Source organism: Rhinoderma darwinii, chromosome 6 (assembly GCF_050947455.1).
Source record: "Rhinoderma darwinii isolate aRhiDar2 chromosome 6, aRhiDar2.hap1, whole genome shotgun sequence".
Taxonomy (NCBI): Eukaryota; Metazoa; Chordata; class Amphibia; order Anura; family Rhinodermatidae; genus Rhinoderma; species Rhinoderma darwinii.
Window position 1 is genome coordinate 81,586,463 of NC_134692.1, and position 19,493 is coordinate 81,605,955.

General features: G+C 46.1%; 1 protein-coding gene across 2 annotated transcripts in view; it reads right to left on the minus strand.

Annotated features, from left to right (window-relative positions):
* Window positions 1-19,493, minus strand: part of MYO1B (myosin IB) — a 376,700-nt gene that overhangs the window by 113,962 nt on the left and 243,245 nt on the right. For both annotated transcript variants that reach the window (XM_075829974.1, XM_075829973.1), the window contains exons 17-18: window positions 15,703-15,929; window positions 15,399-15,599 (exon numbers count right to left, since the gene is read on the minus strand). In XM_075829974.1, coding sequence (XP_075686089.1) covers window positions 15,399-15,599; window positions 15,703-15,929 — 428 coding nt within the window. The remainder of the gene's footprint in view (window positions 1-15,398; window positions 15,600-15,702; window positions 15,930-19,493) is intronic.

Here is a 19,493-nt window from a genome sequence, read left to right on the forward strand (position 1 = left end):
CCACCTATGGACAAACTCCAGGGATACAAAAAAATCCACAATGCTTTTTCTGTTTAATGAACTTGAAACTTTTTTTTTTTTTAAACTTTGTCCTACTAGTGGACTTAAAAGCATGAAGCCCTGATGGCTATTCTAATACACTGCACTACCTACATAGTGCGGTGTATTGGAGCGGTCAGTTATATACTGACAGCAAGCCTATTAGGTCCTGCCTCCGGCAGGGCCTAATAGGTTTCTGTACTTGGCAGACCAGGAGGCTAATATTAGGTCTCACAGTTGCCATAGCAACCATCGGCACACATATCGCGCTACGAGAGTGCCGATCGGCTAGGAACCACCTGGATGTGATATGATACAGAGTCTATCCCCTCTGTTGTTTTGTTTTACTTGGTACCAGCACTCCACACTTTTGGCCCAGCTGATTTTAATTTAGGAATGACCTCATAAGTGTTCCTGCTCCTGCTTGTACTCTCAGTTGGCCACTGGGGGCGCATGGTAAGCTGAGCTCATTCCATCTTTTCACTAGTTGTGCTACTGTGTGGTGGTGTCTGTTACTGTGGTGCTGCACTTGTGGGGGGACGTGGCCCAGAGCCAGGGAGGCTTGGCTTGATGGCATGGGTGCTTTTGGGCCTCTGGGTTGCTCCCTCTGCACGAGCGGTGCTGCGGTGGCGGTGACCGCCACGCGGTGGTGCAACCGATAGAGTAGGGACCCACTTTTAGAGGTCGCCGTGAAGTGGCAAGTGGGCTTGCATACAATTTGATCAAAATGTTACAAAGAACCTCTCGTTCATATTTAAATATTTTGCCTAGCCGCAATTGATCATAGTATACAGTGGATGTGCGGTCCATGTCTAGTCCCTCCCATTTGATACCACCTGGATGTTGCGGTCGCTTTTTACTGCGGCATCTAAAGGGTTAATTGCGGGGACCGTAGCTAGCTCTGGTCCCTGCCGTTACAGCAGGGTGTCAGTTGTAATATACAGTGAAAACCGACCGGTGATTACGCAGGCTCTACTTCTGAGCCAACTCCATCACTGTCACGTACAGTTACGTGATATTGCACTTAAGTCATTAGCTGCAACGACATAACTGTACGTAACATGTGGTTAAGGGGTTTTCCGGTTTCAGCAAAGTAATGTTATTTTTTGAATAATTAAAAATTCTACAATTTTCTATTATAATTTCTGCGTTAATTCCTCAGGGCTTTCAAGATCTCTGCTTGTTGTTATTCAGTAGAAACATTTATACTTTGCTTCAAGTGGAGAAAATCTGTCCATGATCAGGTGATGGACATACAGATGCTGGGATTGTTAGTAGCCTCTGATACACATACAGTAACGAACTGTGCACCTGCGTGTTCAACACATGACCACGGACAGAATTTTATCCACTGGATGTAAACAATGAATGTTCCTACTAAATAACAAACCCTATCCACATGTATTGTACAGGAAATTATCCCAGATTTTTTAATGCAAAATATCTCTGAAAATCTGTGAGTTCCATGATCTGTACAAAAGCAGCCTATTGTCTGCAGATTATAATGTGCAGATTATGCTATACGTAAATAGGTAAACATACAAAGTTATTTATTTCCACCTGAATACAAACTTGTATGCATTCTGTTTTGCAGATATCCACCTAGTTCTCGGTTTACTTTTTGATGGCCAAGTGAAATTAATTACATTCATATAGCAGCACATGAAGTACCTATAGGTCTGTATTACAGACGTGTAAAGACTGTTTAGCCAACATACAGGGTCTCTGTAAGCTATAAAGGTTATAACTACAATTTGGATACACCAATTTCCATATATCTAAGCAGGAATTAAGTAAAGGGAATTTTAAAATTCTTATGCAGGAAGTTTTCCAATGGCGTATGATTATAGTCCTTTGATAGTGAACAACATCTTGCATTCTGCTAAAGGATCTCGGCGGGTTATCAGGACTCCTCCCGTGGCTAAAGAAAGCGTTGCTTATGATAACAAATTTAAGAATGACCACTTGAACAATACCCTAAGGCCTCATCCCCACTTCAATTATTTTCTTCAGGGTGCTATCCATTTTTTTTTAACTGATAGCACCCTCACACATTCATTACAATGGGGCCATGCACACTTCAGTTGTTTTAACGGAACCATGTGGCCGTTCCATCAAAAATAGGGCAGGTCCTACTCTTGTCCGTTTTTGATGGAATAGTCTTGGACTTTTCATTGATTTGGTCCGTGAAACAACGGACTGCACACGGAAGCCATCTGAGTGCGGTCCATGTGTCACGGATCAGTCATTAACGGTCGCACAACGGCCAGAGGAGGTGTGCATGAGGCCTAATACTGTATGTTTTCATTTCTCAGTGGTTAGCACTGTTGCCTTGAAGAGCTGGAGTTCTGGGTTCAAATCCAACCAAGGACGACATGTGCATGGAGTTTGTATGTTCTCCTTGTGTTTGCGTGGGTTTCTTCCGAGTACTCCGGTTTCGTCCCACACCCCAAAAGCATACAGATAAGGAGTTTAGATTGAGAGCCTCATTGGGGACAGTCAGTGAAAACAACATCTGTACAGCGCTGCAGAATTTCTCGGCGCCACTTCAGAAGAACTTTTCCCGCATCGTGCAGGGATCTCCTGAAGCTCCAGCTGTTGCCAACAGCCTCGGGCTTCAGGGAATCGATCGGAGACCACTAGCACTGGTCATGTTTAACCCCTCAGATGCGGCGCTCAATAGTGAGCGCCGCATCTGAGCGGTTTTAGAGGGAGGGGGCTCCCTCTCACCCCATTGGCATCCCGCAATGAAATTGCCGGCTGCGGATTGTTGCTATGACAGCCTGTGGGTCTACCTTCAGTAGATGCCTGTCAAGCCATGCCTAACAGATGCCTGTCAGTTTTACACTGACAGGCATAATACACCGCAATACAGAAGTATTGCAGTGTATTATAAAAGCGATCAAAAGATCGTACAGTAAAGTTCCCTAGTGGAACCAAAAAAAAAAAAGTTTACAATAAATAAATAAAAGTCCCAAGTAAAAAAAAATTAACACTTTCCCGACCGCCCACTGTCTTTTGATGTCAGGCGGTGCGGGTGCTTAATCTACAGAGACGTCTTTTTGCGTCGCTGCAGATCAGGCTGATGAGCGCTCGTGTGAGCGCTCGTCCTCTAAGCAGGAGCTGTTACTAACAGCTCCTGATCTTAGAGCAGCCTCCTGAACACAGCTGGGGTCGGCAAACATTCGGACCCCAGCTGTGTAACCCTTTGATTACCGCGGTCCATGATCAAAGGGAATTCCCCTCTTTGATCGCATCACCGGGATTCCAGTGATGCGATCAAACAATGGGGAATCCCTCTGCAGTCGGCCCTGGGGACCTACAAAGGACCCCAGGGCTGTCTGTTCCGTGTGCCTGCTGTTCGGGCACACTATGTGCTGCCCGATCAGCAGCCTGTGTCATAGTGACACAGTGTAATGTATTAGCGTACAGAAGTATGCTAATACATTACAAGTAAAAAATAAAGTTACAAATAAAGTTATCCCTTGATGGGATTAAAAAAAAAAAAAAGTAACAAAACAAATAAATAAATAAAAAAAGTGCCAAAAAGAGTCTTTATTTTTCATTAAATACATTTTATTGCCCCCACACTAAATAAAAACAAAAAACCTACGCATATTAGGTATCTACACGACCGTAATAACCTGAAGAATTAATCTAATGGGTTATTTAGCGTGAAATGTGAACGGGATAAAAAAGAAACAAAAAAAACTATTCTGAGAATCGCTTTTTCCTATATTCCCGCCGGAATTTTTTTTTACCCCCAAACTGTGGGAAAAATAAAATACTATTTCTCTCGCATAAAACAAGGCATCATACAGCCACGTCAATGAAAAAATAAAAAAGTTATGTCTGCTGAAACGCAGAGAGGCAAAAACAGAAAAATTTAGCTGGTCATTAAGGGGTTAAAAACCCACTTTATTATTTAAAAAAAAAAAGTGAAAAGTTACACATATTTGGTATCGCTGCGCCTGTTCTGATCCCAACTATAAAATTATTGCATTATTTAACCCGCATGGTGAACGCCGTAAAAAAAAAACAATGCCAGAATTGCTGTTTTCTGTTCGTCCTGCCTTCAAAAAAATGAGATAAAAAGTGATGAAAAAGTCGGATACACTCCAAAATGGCACCAATAAATTATAAAAGTAGTAAAACATTAAAAATAACTATTTAATGCTCTTTCGTGCAAAGTGTGAGGGCGGTGTTGGTCTACCGGATTTTGTGTCCTATCATCAGGCCTCCCACTTGACACGCATTTTGGATTGCTTCAGACATACTGAGACTAAAGAATGGGTGTCCATGGACCAGGTCTTTATGGAAGTTCCTCTGCAGGCCTTACCATGGTTGGGCAATCATGTCCCTCTGGCGGCAAGGACACATCCGACAATTGGGCCCACTCTGGCGATTGTGGCACGGATCTTTCCTCGGAAAGAGATCTCTCCCTCTCCCTCCCCGATGTTCCCAGTTTTGGGCAATCCCGCATTTACACCGGGGCGGGAAGGAGGTCCCTTCCAGCACTGGTTGAAGGTAGTTAAAGGACGTGCGGCCCATTTTCTACAGGATGAGGTGTGGATGAGTAACACTCAGCTGGAGTCCATGCCAGATCCGGTCTCTCTCTTTTTGGCAGGTTACTCAATTGAGACACTTCCTCGTGTCTTTAGCTGACCCAGCGGCGTACTCGCGAGATAACTTCCCCTTTGAACTCTTATGCACGGGCACAATTCGTCACGCACTGTCTAGACTCTATGCCCTCCTGATCTCTCCCTCCACCCTGTCCACACCTTCATACTTGCTTAGTTGGGAGCGGGACTTAGGTCTAACATTTACCTCGGAGCATAAGGATCGCCTGTTCCACATGACACATAAATCATCTCTGGCTAGCAGATTTCAAGAAGCAGGGTATAAGATTTTGTCTCGTTGGTATAGGGTGCCTTCCAGATTGCATGTGATGTTACCGGCGGTTTCACCGTTGTGTTGGAGATGTGGCGACCATGTGGGTACTCTCTTACACATTTTTTGGGACTGCCCCATGCAGACGGACTTTTGGTCTGAGGTATGGCGCATTTCCTCGAAATTTACGGAATTCTCCCTCCCGAGATCACCGGGCCTCTTCCTGCTCCATCTGTGTGAGGTGCCTTTATTTGCTTACCGACGGTCAGTGGTGCGCCATCTAGTGAATACAGCCCGGGCATGTGTTCCCGCGTTGTGGAGACAATCCTGTCCCCCGACTGTGGGCATGTGGTTTGGTAAAATTCAGGAGATCATGAGAATGGAGGACCTCACGGCATCAATGAAGGGATCCCATGCCGCCTTCCTCAAAACGTGGCGTGAATGGATTAGCTTTCAATCCTCAGAGGAATACAAGACCTTCATGGCTTCTTGAGCTTACCCAGTGGGTCCCATGGGTCAGGTCAGTTCTTTCTCCCATCTCTTTTTTTTCTGCCTTCTTCCCCCTTTCGTTACTCTGCAACGCTTTACTGCTCTTCCTTACGGGTATATATATATGCATACAACCTAAAAGCGAACCAAAAAAAGGGACATGACCCTCAAAGAAATAATATACTAATGATATACAAGAGTACAAAAATCTTTATTAAATATATTACACAATGACATAATACAGGATTAAAGAGGAACCATACATGGAAAAAAGTACAGCAGGATCAGATGGAACAGACCATGGACAAACAGAGTCAACCATGCAAAGATGACTAAAACACACACTAAAATAACCCACAGGAAACAAAGTAAACGTGGGCACTAAATAGCCAAAACCCACATGTAATCAAAATGAGCCTCCTGACGAAGCCGGTCTACAGGGCGAAACGCGCGTCGAGGCGTTCACCCATCCATCCATTTTGATACTTTTGCACCGCTCTCCATCATGTCCCAGGGTATGTGCTGGCCTCTAGTCCTTATATAATCTATGCATCACTATTAGCTAGGGTTAGTTCGAGTCTCTTGGCCATTTGTGCCTTCATGTTTTGTTAGGGCTCTTCCAGTCTAGTTAGATATTACTTCTTACTAGTTAGGCAGCATTTTGATTACATGTGGGTTTTGGCTATTTAGTGCCCACGTTTACTTTGTTTCCTGTGGGTTATTTTAGTGTGTGTTTTAGTCATCTTTGGATGGTTGACTCTGTTTGTCCATGGTCTGTTCCATCTGACCCTGCTGTACTTTTTTCCGTGTATGGTTCCTCTTTTATCCTGTATTATGTCATTGTGTAATATATTTAATAAAGATTTTTGTACTCTTGTATATCATTAGTATATTATTTCTTTGAGGGTCATGTCCCTTTTTTTGGTTTGCTTTTAGGTTGTCTGCTATATTGAGGGACCCTTGTATACGCCATTGGTTTGGTGTGAGGTTTGTTTAGGTTGTTCAATATATATATGCATGGCTGCGGGTTCAGGGTGCATACCAGAGCTTCTCTAATCTCAATGTTTTCAGCGTTTTGTGATATTTTTCTCTGTGATTGTGGTGCCTATGTATTCCCAGTTGTTGGCCTGCGAGCCGATGTTGGTGCAGCTTTGCTTTAAACCATAACACAATGTTCTTTTGAAAACGGAAAATAAAAGAATTTGAAAAAAATAACTATATGAATTTGGAATCGCCGCAATCGTAATGAGCCGCTGAATAAGTTATTATGTTATTTATACCACACGTAAACAGCGTAAATTTAAGACACAAAAAAGTGGCGAAATGTCAGTTTTTTTCCTATTACCCTAACAAAAAAGTTAATCAAAGTTAATCAATAAAGTATCAGTACCTAAAAATGGTGCTATTAAAAAATACAACTTGTCCCGCAAAAAACAAGTCCTTATACATCTATGTCGACGGAAAACTAAAAGACTTCTAGCTCTTTGAATGTGACTATGGAAAAACTTAAAAAATTGCTTGGTCATTAAGGTCTAAAATACTTATGGTATTAAGGGTTAATAACCAGACTACAATTTTAAATACATCACATACAGTTGCACTTGTTTATGTCTATGGGAACTGACAAGAATATCTCAATAGGAACACTAGAAGATCTATTTCAGACTAGAGTAGAAACAGGTTACAGACAAATGACAGGAGATTACAGTGACTGATAACGTTAAACATCTCAGCAAGACATAACAAATTGCTAACATTTGACATTCTGCACCGTGGAACAGGCAAGAACATGTCAAATGAATGAATACATTACACATGAATGTGTTGCTCAACATAATGTCAAGGAAATAAACGGATGTCATTACTGCCACCATAATGTATCAGACATTTTCCCTTATGTCTGAAACTTTTAAAAAGGTAATAGTAGCAAGAGGTACATAAATATAGAGCAAATCAGTAGAAACAGATCACAATACTCGTGAACATATGAAAGAAAAGAGAGGTACTCAAAGCCAAATTATATTCTCACATTATAAAAACTACTAAATATTTATATTATATTCTCCACTCTCGGCATTAATATGACCGTATATGGCTCTGTTCAGATCTGCGTTGGAGGCTCCGTTAGGGTCCTCCATCTCCGATATGGCAGAAATTACTGGAAACAATAGCGCAGCTTACTGCGCTATTATTTCTGATAAAACTACAGACACACTGACAGAAAGCCGACGGAACCCATGGTCAATGGATTCCGTCGGCCCCTGGTGGTGTCCGTGGTGCAATGGAACCATTACTATTGGTTCTCCCTTGTACTGCTATTTTGAGGGAGCAGAACAACGGACAGACTCGACGCAGGTGTGAACATAGCCTAAGACTACATTCCTATCTGCCTTCCTTTTTCTCGTTGTTCTGTTCTGTTGCAGGAACAAAAAAAACGGAAGTGCTGTAGACATTGCGTGATGGACACTAGCGCCATTGACAGAACCTGCTGACTTTAATGGGCTTCATCAGGTTTCTGCCAATTAACGGAAGAAATAGCGCAGCATGTTGTGCTATTTCGTCCAGAATTTTTTATCTAATCTGCGACAGAGGCAGATCAAAACTTAGCCTCAGGCCAGGATCACAGTTTTAATTCAGTTTTTTTTGAGTCAAAGCCAGAAGTTACTCCAAAAGGAAGGAAATTAAATACTAAAACATCTCCTTACTTTTTTTTAATTTTTTTAAACATTCTTAATTTTCGGGTATTTTTTAACACAAATAAATCAAAACAAGCCAGAAATGTACAGCAATACAGAAAATATACGCATCCATTTTACATAGTAGGCCAGAAAGAACACAGAAAGAGCAAAAACATGTCAAAAGAAAATAAACAAACCGTATTATGCATTTGACACCTCCATACAATGCAACACAGCCCTCTGTACCAGCAGAGGCGAAATTAATGCGATGGACAAGATACATGGATATCAAGGATACAGAATAATACATCACAAACGATACTAACAATGCATCCAGGACAGTGGGCACCACGGCAGGCGGCATCAGTACCATGACATGTGAGAAGGCATCAATCGCGTACTCCGCATCGGATAGAGGGTAAAGAAAGTAGACAGAACCAGAGGACCCGGACTCCCACTATCAACCTCAAGGCAGATCAAGCCAACACCCCTCTCTGCTATGTCCTATGAGGCCTACGCATATAGTAAATATTCGTCCGACTCACAGAACTCTTGCCACCCCTGGCAGACCAATCTCCCCGATCTTGGATATGCTTGCAACACCTCAGGGGTATTGGCAAGCACTTGGCCCGTGATTTTCTGTATAAGGTCCACCACCGTCGCCCAGAATGAGTGGAGTAACAGGCACTCCCACCAAATGTGCAGAATCGTACCACCAGCTCTGCCACACCGCCAACATTCATCTGGTACCGCCGGGTAGAAGGAATGAAGCAATGCGGGAACCCTATACCAGCGCGACAAAATCTTATAGTTTGTTTCCTGGGCCTTGCAGGAGATGAAGAAGCTATGACACAGGGCAAAAGCTTTTGACCAGTCCGCCGACGATGGAGGCGTCGTAAGCTCTCTCTCCCACCCTTTCACAAATGGCGGAACCTCGTTATGTAACTCCTGCAAACACTTGTAGATAAGGGAAATAGATCTCTCCGGAGGGGATGCAGCAACACATAGCTGTTCTATCGGTGTTAGATCTCTGTTAAAAGACAGCCTCGCCCTGTTGGCAGTATAGAAATGTTGTAGCCGTAAAAAGTCCCAGCGCCCAACCGCTGATCTCTCAGGCTCCGGGACAAGTGCCTCAAAGGACTTCAAGCCACGACCCGTCAGAACATGACGAAAAGTCAGTGGCGAAGGTCTGGACACAAAGGTCAAGGCGGCAGGCTGCTTCCCAGGCGGAAAGTCCACATTATGAGATATCGCCACCAATGGACCATCGGGAGGAATCCCTATAGCCAGAGTTCGATAACGTTTATATGTGAGCACCACTTGTCCCGCAACCAAAGGGAGCAGAGCGTTCTCCTGCCCCTTAAAGTACCTCACCCGGAGCCATGGAAGGACAGTGAGCAACCGGCGCCAAAAGATTTTCCAGTCTCACCCACAATTTAGAGTCCGCATGATGGAACCAATCCAAAATCCAAGCACAGTCAGGCAACCCTAGCCCCGCTCTCGGCTTACTCTTGAACAGGGTAGTTTTCGATATTCGCGGCGGTCTGCCCCGCCAAACAAACCGAGCCAGAGCTTTGTTTAACTGAAGAAAAAACCCCCTGGAGAAGATACACGGGACGTCTGAAAAATATACACTAAACACGGCAGGATATTCATCTTTATCACATTTATCCTACCCAACCACGAAAAATCCTTGGTATCCCATTTGTCTATGTCCGCTTTAAGAGTCTGAAGAATAGGCAGAAAATTAAGAGAGTAGGAGTCCGCAAGAGCCACAGGTATCCGCACCCCTAAATATTTCAACGAGCCCGTCTGCCATGAAAAAGGATAGTTACTACGCACCTGCTGGGCTTTCTCCCCTGGCAAGGATATATTCATAGCCTCACTCTTAGACATATTCATCTTGTAGTTACTATAATAACTATACATTCGAATGGTTTTCATCAGAGGCGGCAATGTGAGGTAATAAATCGTCAGCAAACGCCGACACCTTAAAATACATCTCCCTAACCTGCACCTCCCGAATGTCAGCATTATTCCGAACTGCTATCAAAAGATGTTCCATCACCACCGCAAACAGCAGGGGAGACAGTGGGCAGCCCTGTCTAGTCCCATTGCCAATCCTAAATGGAGCAGATAGAGATCCATTAACCCTAACACTCGCCTAGAGATGATTGTAAAGGGACATTATACGTGTCAGCATTAGACGACCTACTCCCATCTGGCTCAAAGCCGCCTCCAGAAACCCCCAATCCACCCGGTCAAAGGTCTTCTCCGCATCCAGCGACAAAAGCATACAGGGAACACTACTCTTCGGCACGTGATGAATCAAAGAGAAGGTCTTCAGCGTATTATCCCTGGCTTCGCGCCTTGGGACAAACCCCACTTGATCCGGGTTAATCAGGGATCCCAGAAACCTAGCCAGTCTATTCGCTATCAACTTAGCATACATCTTAGCGTCTGTGTTGATGAGAGAGATTGGCCTATAGTTCGCACAATGTTGCGGATCCCTACCCCCTTTCGGGATAACCGTGATATGAGCCTGCAAAAACGAATCAGGGAACTTCACCTGTTCCGAGATGGAATTAAACGACTCTTGCATAGGCGTTACCAATTCCTCTGCCAGGGCTTTGTAAAATCCCGCCGTGTAGCCATCGGGCCCTGGGCTCTTCCCTGCCGGTAATGCTGTAATAACCTGCAGTAACTCCTCTCTGGTGAATGGCAAATCCAGGCCCACGGCCTCCTCTGGAGACAACCGAGGCAACGCCGTATCCCTGATATACTCCGCTAAAGAGAGCGGTGATTCTGGAGGGACATTACCCAGGGCAGGTTATAAAGCGAGTAATCGTACTCACAGAAGGCCGATGCTATATCATCCGTCTTAAACGCCAGTTCCCCCGCTACATTTTGTATCGAGGGTATAAAGGAAGACGCCCCCCGCTCCCGTAGTGCCCTCGCCAACGCCTTCCCCGCCTTATTACCACACTCATAATAATAGCGGGAGCACACCTGCCGGAGCCTAGCACTATGCTTGTCCAGCAGAAGTTGAATCTCATGGCGAGTCTTAGTTATTTCCCTAAGAGTGCGTTCTTGCAGCGTCTGTTTATGCTGGGATTCTAGGGACTGCACTCTAACTAAAAGCACCTACAGCTTCGCCCCCCTCTCCCTCTTGAGGCAAGCTCCATGCTTGATGAGTACCCCCCGAAGCACACATTTGAGAGCCTCTCACTTTACCGCCGGGGCTGTGTCATCGCTAGCATGATCCCCCCTAAAATTCTCCACCGTTTGTTTCAACTCTATCATACACAAGGAGTCTTTCAGCAAAGTCGCCAGGTAAATTCTCTGCGACGCTGTGTTGAAAAGCGCAGTACACAAGACACCGGAGCGTGGTCAGAGAGAAACATACTGCCAATAGAAGTCTCTTTCACAAAAGACAATAGGCTATGGTGCACCATAACGTAATCTATCCTGCTGTAAGAGTTATGAGCAAACGAATAGAAAGTGAAGTCCCTATCGTCCGGATGGGTCAACCTCCACGCATCACAAAGCCGCATATCTCTGAGCCTTTTCCTCAATTTGTTCAATTTATTGTATGCCAGAGTAGTCCGCCCAGGGGACGTGTCAAGCAAAGGATTAATGGCCAGATTAAAGTCCCCACATAGGATAGGTGCCCCCGACGAAAAAGCGCTCAACTCTTACAGCATCTTCAGGAAAAAAGGAACTTGGTTAGTGTTCGGGCATAAATATTGGCTATCGTGATCGTGCGGACCCCTGCCTCACATTTCAGAAAAATAAATCGTGCCTCAGAGTCCACATAGGTATCTATCACCCTACCCTGAAAAGACTTGTGCAGGAAAATAGACACCCCCCCTAGTTATGCCATTCGGATTACTGCAGTGGTATCCCACCGGATAATATTTATTACGAATGATTGGAACCTGATCCGCCCGGAAGTGGGTTTCCTGAACACAAAGTACCTGGATCCTCTGTTTATGTGAAGCATACAAGATCTGAGACCTCTTCTCTGGAACATTAAATCCCTTCACGTTCAGGGATGAGATGGTGAAATCAGCCATTATCCATGAAGGCAAAAAGAACCAAGATGCATCTAATCACCAAATACCTGTGTTCGCCAGATACTGCCGCCGTGCCCACCATCCCGTCAAATACATCAATTACATTACAAACCTTCCAAGTATACATTGTATTACCAAAGCATAGCATAAAATGGATAAGAGGAAAGAAAAAACAAACAGATTACAAGTAAAACATCCTGTCACAACAATATACTAATTTGTGCCACTCAGCACCTGTATCACTGGTTAGAACCAGTCTAGTCTCAGCGATATTCCTATGTGTGGGTCACAGAGGACTACCTTCAAACAGTACACTGCTACCTGATAACAGAAAGTAGAGATACCGAACTAAACTCCACAGCCTCTAATATCAACGTCTTCTGAACCAGTTACGTAAAGGGACAGACCTTTCTTATGCTGTTGCAAACAACTTATGGGGACTATAAATGCCTAACATAAGCCCACGACGGGATGTGTCTATCCGCCCTAGAGCCTAGCTTCGCATAGTATATCCAAACTAGAGCCCTACGTCCGTCCAACAGGGAATAATAACATTGCTTTTCACAGACACATGAAAACGACGGGCTCGGGCATCTCTGCAGGGGTGAACACCTGCAATGCAACGGGGTTAAAGAGAAAGCATATAAACCACATCAGCGCTCCCGAAATCTTGACGGGGACGCTCTCTGACGCCATCTCGGTCTCTGCGGCAACGGTGATCCAGATCTCTCCCGCCTCCCAGACACGGGCCTCCCAAGCAGCAGCGCTCCCGACCCTGCAAAGTATCTAGTTGGAAAGTCTCTCAGTATGGTAATGAGATGAGGCAATCCAAGGACCTTCAGAAATCCCGGAAGTTCTGCGTGTGTATACAATGAGACAGTTCTGTCCTCCACTCGCACATGCAGGGCAAAGGGGAATCCCCATCGATACGATATCCCCCGTTGTTGCAACACGGAAAAAAAAGGACGCATCAGCCCACGCTGCCTCAAGGTGCGTCTCGCTAGATCCGGAAACAGGAGCAGTTTTGCCCCATCGAAATCAATCTCGGCCTTTAATCTCGCCTTCTGCAGAATCTTCTCTTTTAGGCCATAATAGTAGATACAGCAAATTATATCACGTGGTCTAGTAGAATCAGCACTCTTCGGACGCAATGCCCTGTGAGCTCTATCTATTTCAATATAGGTATCCACGGGGCAATTAAGTAAGGAGTTGAAGATACCCGTCAACGTCGGCATTAAGTCAGCAGTTCTAGTTGCTTCTGGCAGACCTCTCAGACATATATTATTTCTCCTGTTCCTGTTTTCCAGGTCGTCCAGCTGCCCTTGCAGTTGTCGCTGCTGCGAGCCTGAAACGCTCTGCGCCTCCGTAAGCTGTTGTATAGTTGCAGACAGAGTCCTTCCATGATTCCAATGCCCCGACCTTAGCTCGCAAGGCAGTTACTTCAGACTGGACCACGTGTAAATCCCGGCGCCACGCTACTTTCAGATCGGCAGCCATCACCTCCATGTCCCTCTTTGATGGGGAGAAGCGCCAGCAAGGCTTGTAATTGCGGGTGCCTCCTGAGCGTCTGGGCCGCCCGGTTCGTCGGAGGTAGATCTCCCATCAGACTCCCACCACCAGAGGAAAGTGGGGAGGACCTCTCTCCCACTAGCCCCCTACGTCTCTGCCTCCTGCAGGCTTCTGGAGTTATCCCCCCTTCTTCCGAGGAGTACTCCTCTCACTCCTCTTCCCCAGGCTCGGCCTGAGCCTGGTCAGACCGCTGGTCCGACATCATCCCCGGATCCGCCATCAGGGCCACTGTTCCCAGGTCCCTCCCGGTGACCTGCACACGAGAACCTGTTGATGCACTGCTTCTCATCTCCCCAGCGCCATTCCCCTGAGCCACTGCAAAGCTCCGGTCCCGGCCGCCATCTTGGCTCCGCCACGAGGTGTCTGCAGATGCAGGTAAGCGACCTCCCCTGCTGTTGCTGCCCTCTCCCGGGTCCCTCTCCTCTTGCTCCTCCGTCTCCTGTGTCAGCGTCCTCCTCCGCCTCCCCGCAGACTGGGCCTGCCAACGTCTAAGGGACGGCCCGGCATCCGCCATCTCGTGCGGTGGCTCACCCCGGTCCTGGCCGCAGCCATCTTGGATCCTCCTCGAGGCCTCTACCAACTCGGGTAACCGACCTCCACCCCTCTCCCGGCCGTCATCTCCAGTCAGGGAACCGGGGGCCTGTGGCTCTGCTCGCTCTGCCTCCGGTGATAGCAGCTCCCCTCCAAGAGCTAGCCGGGCGGGGTTGCACGCCATGCTTCCAGCCGGCGGCTCCATCAAAGGCGGCGTCGCGGCTCCTTCTGAAATCGAATCCCCGGCTGCCAGCGGCAACATTTTTTTTTCAATCGGGGTATCTGCACCCCCTTGTGTCTGGGTACCCCGTGGGGCCTTTTTAGGGCGGGTTTTCCCCATTTAGGTGCCCGATCTGTCCCTTTCTAGCACAGGCCTGAGGAGAGCTCTCTCAAGCACATCTGCTCTCCAGCTTGTCCAGCCACGCCCCTCCATCTCCTTTCTTTTGTGTCCGCTCCTGTGTCTCAAATGGAGTCAAAAACTGCATCAGAATGTTGTGTAAAATCCTGGACTTTGCAATTTTATAGCAAGCATTGTGACCATGAGCACAGTTATCTAAAGTAGACTGTAAAATGTATAATGCACCACTTTTCCAAGCTCAACACTAATATCTGCAAACTTATAAGATCAATAGATGACACGGAGATTCTCGCTTTGGTACAGTGTTTGGATCCCTGTGTAACACGCTTTCCCTCATGTCTGCACTACGCATAACACAATAAATTAGTTTTGTCCAGAGCAGATCATTTCCATGACAATATTGGATGTGCTTATAGTGATTTTAACAGATAAATTATTTATAAGATATAGTGTCGGTTTAAAAAGCTTTGAGAAATTGAGATGATCAGGAGGTTGTGTTAATAACTTCTTGAAACAACCCGCCTGAATAACACTACTGTCAAAAACTTCCTCCTGGTGGGGAGACTTCTCCCTGTTGATGCTACCATTTAAAAAATACACGGAAATATACACAGAAGTTTTTCATTCAATTACCATTGTGACTTATGTACGTGATAAAGAGGACTGTAATACGAATAATGAAATCAGGATATAATAGCTTACTGGAGCATTTCAATAACCTTTAGAATACAAAATATAGTGTATATATAAATTCTGAAACAAGCCTACCTTGCTGGACCTTTCCAGTGTGGCCATGTCTGTTTACACAACATCTTGTATCTTTCCAGACAAGGCTCGTATGGTTGCCTGAAGGCATAACCAGCCCTTCTTACTCTGACATTTTCTAGTAGTCCTAGATAACTAACTTGGTGGCGCACTAGGGCATCATTGAAGATATGGGCGGCCTTCTTGTCATTTGGCTTGACGCATCTGAAAAAATCCATAAAACCCATACATTATAAAAGAGGCAGTCTACAAATCTATTTTTGTTTCCAAACGTTATAATAAATTGTAACAAAAGTGTAGCCTTTACCGGATATAGTTCGGGTTCTTTGTAAGCAAGTTTTTCATCAGGGTGGATACTGAGGCTTTGAATTGTGAGCCAGCAGTTGGTGGCCTCTTGAGGTTAATCTTGGCTGGGTTGCCCTCTGGGAACATATCTTTGATCAGTCCATGGTTTGCTTTCCACATAGCTTGGGAAAGGTCACGATAAAGCAGGTCATTGTTCTTATCGACAAACCCTTCTACTTGGTACATGACCTGGAAAACAAATGAATGCGTACCTGACAATTCTGCCAATCGATAACAATTAGGGTATGTGCACACACACTAATTACGTCCGTAATTGACGGACGTATTTCGGCCGCAAGTCCCAGACCGAACTCAGTGCAGGGAGCCGGGCTCCTAGCATCATACTTATGTACGACGCTAGGAGTCCCTGCCTCGCTGCAGGTCAACTATCCCGTACTGTAATCATGTTTTCAGTACGGGACAGTTGTCCTGCAACGAGGCAGGGACTCCTAGCATCGTACATAAGTATGATGCTAGGAGCCCGGCTCCCTGCACGGTGTTCGGTCCGGTACTTGCGGCCGAAATACGTCCGTCAATTACGGACGTAATTAGTGTGTGTGCACATACCCTTAAGGTTTTCATATAAATGCTTAATCCCTATGAATGCAGCAATACCTGGAAATATTTGTAAAAAACTAAACTTCACCGAGGCAATAAACGGTTTCAAATCCCTTCTCCAACCAAGAAATGACAAAGCCCTCCTGTTTTCTTATAATATCTAGCACTGACTGTACACTAAAATTCCTATCATTGGGTTCAGAGAATGAAAACCAAGATGTTTTTTGTGAGGCAAGTAGGAGTTCAACCACTTATTGTGTAGTCTAAATATTAAATAAAAAGGACTTCTAGAATGTAGGGACGACCATGGAGACGAATAACAATGTAATAGCTAAAAGACTTTAAAAATTAGCAATATACCACACCTTCTCCTTTCTCATCACCATTACTGACCTGCAAAATGTAGTATTTAGTATTAGCCAATTCTGCATGATTAATATAATCTGGAATTTGACTGTATTTGAGATTCAAGACTATTAGGCAAATGTTGATCGCAATCTGGCCTAGGTCTATATTCCCTTAATGTCAGATTAATGACCTAGCATAGAGATAACTACACCACTGCTATGGGGCTGTGAGAATGGCAATGCAATAGACATTATACAATTTATGAAAATAGCGGTGCCTCCACAGGCGAGGTGATAAATATTACATGGTCAGACCTCCACAAATTGCTAGGCTGCATGGATATCGCTGCATATAACTTCTTATATGTCACGGTTCTAACGATCGATGGGGGGTTCCTGCAGTTGGACTCACACCAATATAACATATCACCTATTCTGTGGATAAGCCCTAAATGTAATTTGTTGGTAAAACCCTTTAAAAACAAAAATAGTGGGTATAATCGGCCACACCGAATGAAACACTAATGATACCCACAGAAAGGCCTTTTTATATAGTTCATAATAAATCATGAACAAAAAATAAGACCTCTAAGGCCTCATTCACACGACAGGGTCCGAGTGCCGGCCGGGAAAATCGGCCGTTTTTGGCCGATTTTCCCGGGCGGTTTGCATCCGTTCCGATTCCGTTCCGGGCCGAGTTGCCGTTTTTACCGGCCGATTTGGACCCGATTTGCATCCGTTTTTTCCCTGTCCGTTTTAAAATCGGATGAATTTCATTTAAATTTGTTGCCACACACAGCCCTTTGTAGATAATGCCACAGCCCCCCTGGTAGGTAATGCTACCCAGCCCCCTGTTGGTGATGCCACACAGCCCCCTGTAGGTAATGCCACCCAGCCCCCTGTAGGTGATGCCACCCAGCCCCCTGTAGGTGATGCCACCCAGCCCCCTGTAGGTGATGCCACCCAGCCCCCTGTAGGTGATGCCACACAGCCCCCTGTAGGTAATGCCACCCAGCCCCCTGTAAGTAATGCCACCCAGCCCCCTGTAGGTAATGCCACCCACCAGCCCCCTGTAGGTGATGCCACCCACCCTGCCCCCTGTAGGTGATGCCACCCTGCCCCCTGTAGGTGATGCCACCCAGCCCCTGTAGGTGATGCCACCCAGCCCCCTGTAGGTGATGCCACCCAGCCCCCTGTAGGTGATGCCACCCAGCCCCCTGTAGGTGATGCCACCCAGCCCCCTGTAGGTGATGCCACCCAGCCCCCTGTAGGTAATGCCACCCAGCCCCCTGTAGGTAATGCCACCCAGCCGCCTGTAGGTAATGCCACCCAGCCCCCTGTAGGTGATGCCACTCACCCTGCCCCCTGTAGGTGATGCCACCCACCCTGCCCCCTGTAGGTGATGCCACCCTGCCCCCTGTAGGTGATGCCACCCTGCCCCCTGTAGGTAATGCCACCCAGCCCCCTGTAGGTAATGCCACCCAGCCCCCTGTAGGTGATGCCACTCACCCTGCCCCCTGTAGGTGATGCCACCCACCCTGCCCCCTGTAGGTGATGCCACCCTGCCCCCTGTAGGTGATGCCACCCTGCCCCCTGTAGGTGATGCCACCCTGCCCCCTGTAGGTGATGCCACCCTGCCCCCTGTAGGTGATGCCACCCTGCCCCCTGTAGGTGATTCCACCCTGCCCCCTGTAGGTGATGCCACCCAGCCCCCTGTAGGTGATGCCACCAAGTCCCCTGTAGGTGATCCCACACAGCCCCCTGTAGGTTACACCCAACCCCCCCCCCCTTCCAGGAGAAGTCACTGACTTCAATGTCCATATATGGACAGTGTAGTCACTGACTTCTCCTGAAGAGGAATTCCCTGCCACAGGTCGGGAATTCCGCTTCAGAAGTGAGTGACGTCACTGTGTCCATATATGGACATAAACCGATAGAATACCAACGAACAGGATACAATAAAACGTAGTGCTAAGAAAAGATAACCAGTAAACTGTAAAGCATAATTGCCAGCTGTATTGCATGCACTATATTGGATCCTAGGTAATGACCAAGATATACTTGGTGCATCGATCAATAATTGACAAGAGACTAAACCAAGAAAATATGATCGACTACGGCACACAATAATGAAAAAAAATATATAAATTTTATTAAATAACAAACATGAGACAATTTAAAAGATGGAATAAGGAATAAGTCACACAATAAAAAGACGTCGCATCAATCAAAAGGTCGGATATGAGTGTTGTGTCAACATGTGAACAGTTTACATTATAGCAGCAATAGGGAATGCATATGATCACAGAGGAAACCGTGTCCAGTTGAGATCACAGCAAGTAAGAGCCAGACATGTCCAAGAACAGCGATATAGTCAGTACAAAAATGAGGTACTAGTGATTGTAGCGATCTCTGCATAGGTGTGAGAGATGAGTATGGATCGCAGGAAGTTTAGATACACGATGTTAACGGACAGTGTAACTGTTAGGGATCTGCCAGGTACTTCATCTAGGTATACTCCTGGGATTAATCAATCCACACCTGAGGCCAGACCTGTTCGACTGACACCATCTCCCACCAACCAGGGTGGCAGGCTCAGGAGTGGGAGAGCCTATCGCGGCCTGGTCTGTCGGAGTTAGCTCCGCCCCCTGTCCTTTATTACCTGCCCTGTTCTCTCTCTCAGTGCTTGTAATTCTTTTGGATTCCTGGCCCCACTGCTGCTTGCTCCAGCCTGCTTCTGCCGTGCTTCTGCCTTGCTGCAGTTCTGCTTGACCTGCTTTGCTTTGCCCCTGGCTTGCTTCTGTCTCCGTGCCCGCTCGGGTGTACTCACTTCGTCCTGGTCCTGACT